The 5,775-nt window shown below is 45.1% G+C and overlaps 1 protein-coding gene across 1 annotated transcript in view; it reads left to right on the top strand.

The window, feature by feature from the left end:
- PROSER2 (proline and serine rich 2) overlaps positions 1–5,466 on the top strand; it is a 14,891-nt gene extending 9,425 nt beyond the window's left edge. Inside the window, exons 2-3 of the mRNA XM_005426278.3 lie at positions 580–832; positions 1,724–5,466. Coding sequence (XP_005426335.2) covers positions 580–832; positions 1,724–2,715 — 1,245 coding nt within the window. The 3' untranslated portion in view covers positions 2,716–5,466. The remainder of the gene's footprint in view (positions 1–579; positions 833–1,723) is intronic.
- The last annotated feature ends 309 nt before the right edge of the window (positions 5,467–5,775 follow it).

Here is a 5,775-nt window from a genome sequence, read left to right on the forward strand (position 1 = left end):
TCGTATTTGTTCTTGGGTTTTCCTTTCTGTAACTCAAAGGTAAAATCTTTAGAAGTCCTCTCCTTCCTTACTGTTACCTCTTTGTAATCTCTCATGTACCTCTGGATAATTTATAATTTGTAGTGCCAGAGACATTTCTCAGCTCCAGCTTTGCTTTTAGAAGTTAAGTCACCCTTTGGACTTGAGCAGAAAGGGAATCAGCCCATTTCTGGGGCTGTCCTGAGTGCGCCCTTTCCCTCTCATGTCGTTCCCCAAGCCTTGTCCCTGAATCTGACACAGAACACAGTTTGCCCCAATTTGGCATCAGAAGAAGCCATCCTAACCCCTGCAAAGGCACAGGTGTGTGTAGAGCTTTTTATTTTGGCTTTTTTTTTTTTTTAGTAGTTCTTATGGCTTTTATGATCTTTCAATAATTTGCTCTGTACAACTCAAATGAAGACTTCTTTGCTAAACTAAAGGATGTAATACCAAATGCTGCTGGTTTGGTTTTTAATTTTTTTTTGTCCTCTAACATTGTAATGTCTAAATATCTCTTTGGGAAGGTGTCAATCTTTGTTTTTTTTTCTTTTTTCCCCATAGGATGATGAAAGTTTGAAATACTTAACTCATGAAGAACAGGATGTTCTCATGTTCTTTGAGGAAACCATAGATGCCTTAGAAGATGACTTGGAGGAGATGGCCCTACGTGACAGTGGCATCCACTGTCAGTCCCCAAGGTCAACAGAAGAAAATGTGTCCAGTCATTCAGAGACTGAAGATATCATTGACTTAGTGCAGTCAACACCTGAGGGCAGTGACCATGAAGGCCCTTCCAGCAGAGATACAGAACCAGGTAGTTGGGTTTCTTGTGAGTGTGGGTTTTCCCTTTGATCCAGCCCTGACCTACTCCAGTTCTCTGTAGGAAGTGTTTAAGAAATTCTGTACCTTCCTTACTACCTCAAGATAAATTTGTTACACATAAGGAACTCTAAAGACTATGATTTTAATTTGCCTTGGGCTTTCTGAAATTCTTGCTGTTACTGTGACTTTTTTTTATAATTTTTCCTTTTCCTTCACGGGGGTCATGCATCTGGTGAAGCTGGTTTGCTTTCTCAGTCCTCTGCCTGGAGAGTGAGTTGTCACTGTTGTGCCACTGTGTTGTCACAGTCATTGCAACAAGGCAGACTGTATTCACCAACCTGTTCATGCTCTGCTCTTCCCCAAGACTTTTTAAGATTTTTCCCAGGAGTTTTAAGATAGCAGATTGTTTTCAGTGTTACTCTGTGTGGCACTGAAAGGCATACGATCCTATCAGTGAGTTTGTGACAAGATAGCACATGGCATGTTGTTTCTGTCACCCCTGGAGTGTGTTCTCTCTGTGTTTGGACAATAAATCTATCAGTGGGACGTAATTTGTCCTCTCCTGGCTGTTTTAATAAAAAATAAGAACTGCAAAACTCTTATGAAAGAGCAGCCATTGAAGCACAGTGAAGCAACACGCAGACTGTGAGTGAAAGGCAGAGAGGGGGCTGTGCTAGTGACAGACTGTAAACGTGGTGATTTGAGCTAGAGCATTGCCTAAGAGATGCCATTGCTGGGACTTCTCTTACAGTTTCTTCTGGCTGTGTGGGCTGAGGTTGAGTTAGAAAGGTAGGGAGAGGGGAGGAATGCTAAAAGAAGCATTTTAGCTTGCATTCTGCTCTGTGTGATGAGTTAATGACATCTCTGCTGCTTTGCCTTTTAGTGTTGGATGCCCCCGGGAGAGCTGAGAGCCCTCAGCCGGCTGTACCTGCTGACCTTCCCCCACACCCCCCTGCACCACCACCAGCGGTGTCTGAGACACCTCCTCTTCCTCCTCCACCCCCTGCTCCAGTGCAGCATCCAAAGTTGCTCCGTTCTGTCCCCACTCCTCTCATCATGGCCCAGAAGATCTCGGAGCAGCAGGGGGAGAGCCGGGCACGCTTCCCCGGCGCCCTCAAGGAAGGGAATCCTGACAGGAGGAAAGGCCAGGTAGCCAACGGTGATTATTCCATAGCACCCAAGCACCCTCCTGCCCCCGCCCCCAAACTGCATCGGTTCCCGAGCAACATCAACATAACAAATGTCAGTGGCAAGGAATTCAGCGAGACCATTTCCAAAGCAGCGGTGAACGTCCAGGAGCGGCGGGCTCAGGTGCTGGCCAACATCAATGGGGGAGCTCTTCTGGCAGCTGAACTGGAGGAGAAGCTGCACAAAAACGATTTCTTGTCACGGAGCAGAAGTTCTTCCCTACGGGATCTCTCCTCTGAGCAAACTCGCTACGAAGCCCTGACAAAACTTGGCCTAGTTAAGGGAAAGCCAGCTCAGGACCAAGTGGACCATGCCCCCAGTACTCAGCAGCCTGATGTGCAGCCCAAGCAGTCAGAGGCTGTTACCAATGGATACCAAAACATCCATGAGATTTTAAAAAGCGAGCCCAGCCCTTTCCTTCCTATGGGCAAAACTGTAACAATCAGACCCGAGGTGGCTCTTGCCACTAACAAAGTCAGCAGCCCGCAGCAGAGCACAGAAAAAAGTTGCAATGATTATAAACAAGCTGGTGTAAGCCTGGACATGAGGAGGAGGTCGGGTTCTCTGCCCAGACCTTCAGGGTTTCGATCCCAAGGGATAACGGTGAAGTTTTCCGGCCGTGGCTCCACTGAAGAAGCCAGGAGAGAGGCACTCCGGAAATTGGGACTGCTGAAAGAGACTGCCTAACTTGGATGGGAATGTTGTGGCAGTAGGGGGAAAGTCATAGCATGGCTTTGTGCTGGAACACTCCCAACAGGATTGGGATCAAGTGGATTGGAAGAAAAAAGGGAAAGTTCTCTGCTTCAGGCCAGCCAGGGAGGTATTAGACACTGTGGAAGGGCCACTTGTGTTTATCCCAGAAGGACTGGCACCACGTAGGGCCATGCACAGCAGTGGGGTTTGGCTCTCCTTCCTACAGAGAAACTCATCTGTTGCTCTTTGTGACTAAGAGGAATTTTATTTAATTAATGCTGGACTGTAGCAGGCAGCATCTCGTTAATGAAGTGTACAGTGCAGTATTGTTGTACATAGCAAACTGAACGGCAAATCTTGCTTTTGCTCTTTCTGAAGCCAAAACAAAGAGCTCCATCTGTCCTGCCCACATGTCTGTCTGTCTGTCCATGGGAGCTGGAGATAATGTCACAGCTGAAATTTCTGACAGTGTGACACCCTTCTGTGACTTTTTGTTGTCTGTGTTATCTGGCTTGGCTTCTTTCCCTGCCAGTAGTGGAGTCTGCTGCTCCCTCACTCTCCCCTTGACTCAGAACTGTGCACAGGATGGCTTCTGCCTCGACCTTCTCCTGGGCGGAGCAGCCCAAGCTTTGCTGGCTGACTGCCTCACCTTGCTGCTGGAGTCTGCCCTCCCCTCCCACCACCTGCTCCTCCGTCACGCCCCAGCGACCCACGTGTCCAGGGAAAGGCACCTGGAGAGCCTCAAGGATATGCACTGACAGCCAAAGAGTCTCCTGACAATCTGTGACCCCAACTGCTCTGTCCCAGGGAGGATCCAAGAGCAGAGAAGCCATAGGAACAAGTTAACTTTGTACCAAAAGCAAGACCTGTATGTTAAAAGTCTTCTCTTTTACCTTGGGGTTCCTGGGAAGGAGCTGCTACTTTTTGAACAGTAGCTGTACCACACAAATTATAAGTTCTGTTACTTCTAAAACTGTCATTTGGTCTTCCTGTAGTTTGACAGCCCTAAAATCCTCTGTTCACAGCCTTATTTGATTCTGCCCTGCCAATGCATAACAGAAATTACAGCCAAAATTCTTGCAGGCTATGTGGAGTTTCAGGAGAGCTGCACATCTTTCCTGAATGGTCCAAATTGGTGGTATTTTGCCTTTGTTCAATAGACCAGCTGGTAAAGATGGTCCCAAAATATATTTTGTGTGTTAGTATGTTTTTGGGGTTTTTTTAATATGGCAAAGCTGCACTTCCACATTGAAACTCCTTCCCTTTTTGTATTACCTGAAAACATTAAGAATAGCCACTTTAAAATCAAATGCCAAACTCTCCATTTTTTTTGTTGCTATTCCTTCACGTTTGATTTCTCAGTGTTTTGGATTTTTTTCTAAAGGGAAAAACTGACTTACTCTGCACTTTCTGAAGCCTCGACCAAGGCACTCCTTCTCCAGAGTAGCTGAGCAATAAACCTTGGAGAAGAGGAGGGGTGGCTGCAGCAGAAACTGACACACCCTTTGGCGAGGAGCTCTGACATAACTGTGATAAACAAGTTTGTAGTTCTTGTGATAAAGTATTTCAAACTTGCTGAGCTGTACCTGTAAACGAAGCTGTTGTGAAGGAAAAACCTTTGTGTCATTCTCAACCTGCCTCATAAGTTAAGGGGTTTTTTGGGGGGGTTTTTTGTTGGGTTTTTTTTTTAATAATCTGCTTGCTGCTTAAATTTTTAATTGTGTTGTTCCGGTATCTGGCTGGTTCTGTTATGTAGTTACTCTTTTCAGCGTTTTCACTGGGTAAGTGATCATGTTCCTCATTGTGACAGGCTTGCTATACATAAGCAATCAGTAATTAAAATATGTGGCCGTTCCTGGGCTGGCAGAGCACTTGGGCATGCATAATCAAACGTGAGAGGTGCTGCTGAAGCAAAAAAAGGCTGCTTGTGTGCTGCAAGTAAAGCACAGGCTTGTTCTGCTGTGCTCTGAGTCTGACAGTCCTAAATCAGAGACTGGGAGCACAGAAAATACACCCAAGCACGTGCTGCAGTGCAGGCTGGAATGCAGGCTGACATGTGGATGATGCATCATAATTTATTAACATAACCTGATAAGTAAATTTAAATGTTTCATGGCCTTTGTGCTTTTAAATCCTGGTAAAGCAAATTCTTCATTATGAATGTGAAGTGCGTACGAAGCAATCTCCACATCTAATCATTTCTGCCAGCTCTTCTTTGAGTTGTTTACAGCTGAGAGTCCTTGCTAAGCAAACGAGGGGGAAAATCCCTGACACTGTTTCATTGAAATTCAGTCTAGTTCAATAACTCTGTAATGTCACCCTACTTAAAAATACCCCAGATATTTAATATCTAAAGTTGCTGTATGCTGAATTAGCTGGATCATGTTCTCTCATCCTTTGTGCAGGGCTGTGTCCTCAACTGGTGGGAAGTGAGAGTTAGATCTTCATTAGGGAAAGCAGTTTCTGCCCAGGGAGGACTTGGAACGAGGTATTCATTGTGGCCCTTCATCATAGCAGATAAATTCTTCTCTGTGCCTAAAACTGTAGTGAGTAAAGCCATGTACTAAATGAAGTCTAGCTGCTAATAACCTGTATATAAATTTAGCTCTATTTTGTGTATCTTGTTTTGTGTGTATATGTTGCTGTGATTTTACTTTCTTTCCCTTTGTGCTAGAGGTAACTGTCTTGCACAAATCTGCTAAATCATCTATTAAACTAGAATAAACCCAATGAAATGATGGCTGATGGGAGGTGCCATTGTGTTCTTTGCCACCCAATAGCATGACTCTTTCTTGGAGGAGGGAGGTGACTTTTTTTTCTTAATGGCTAATACTGATTTAATAACCTTTCATTTTGCAACTGTGGATGTGTGTGAGCCAGAGCCCAGCCCTGTCATGGCAGGTGCTGGAGGAGGGACCAAAACAAAAAAAAGGCTGTGTCTGACAAGAGCTGTGTATTCTCACTGCTGTGATCAGTGTCCTTGCCAGAATGAAGTTCATCCTGAACAGTGTTTGAATTAGACAAAAGCCTCTCTCTCACAATGTTTTGCATTAT

Source organism: Geospiza fortis, unplaced genomic scaffold (genome assembly GCF_000277835.1).
Source record: "Geospiza fortis unplaced genomic scaffold, GeoFor_1.0 scaffold428, whole genome shotgun sequence".
In the NCBI taxonomy this organism is placed as follows: Eukaryota; Metazoa; Chordata; class Aves; order Passeriformes; family Thraupidae; genus Geospiza; species Geospiza fortis.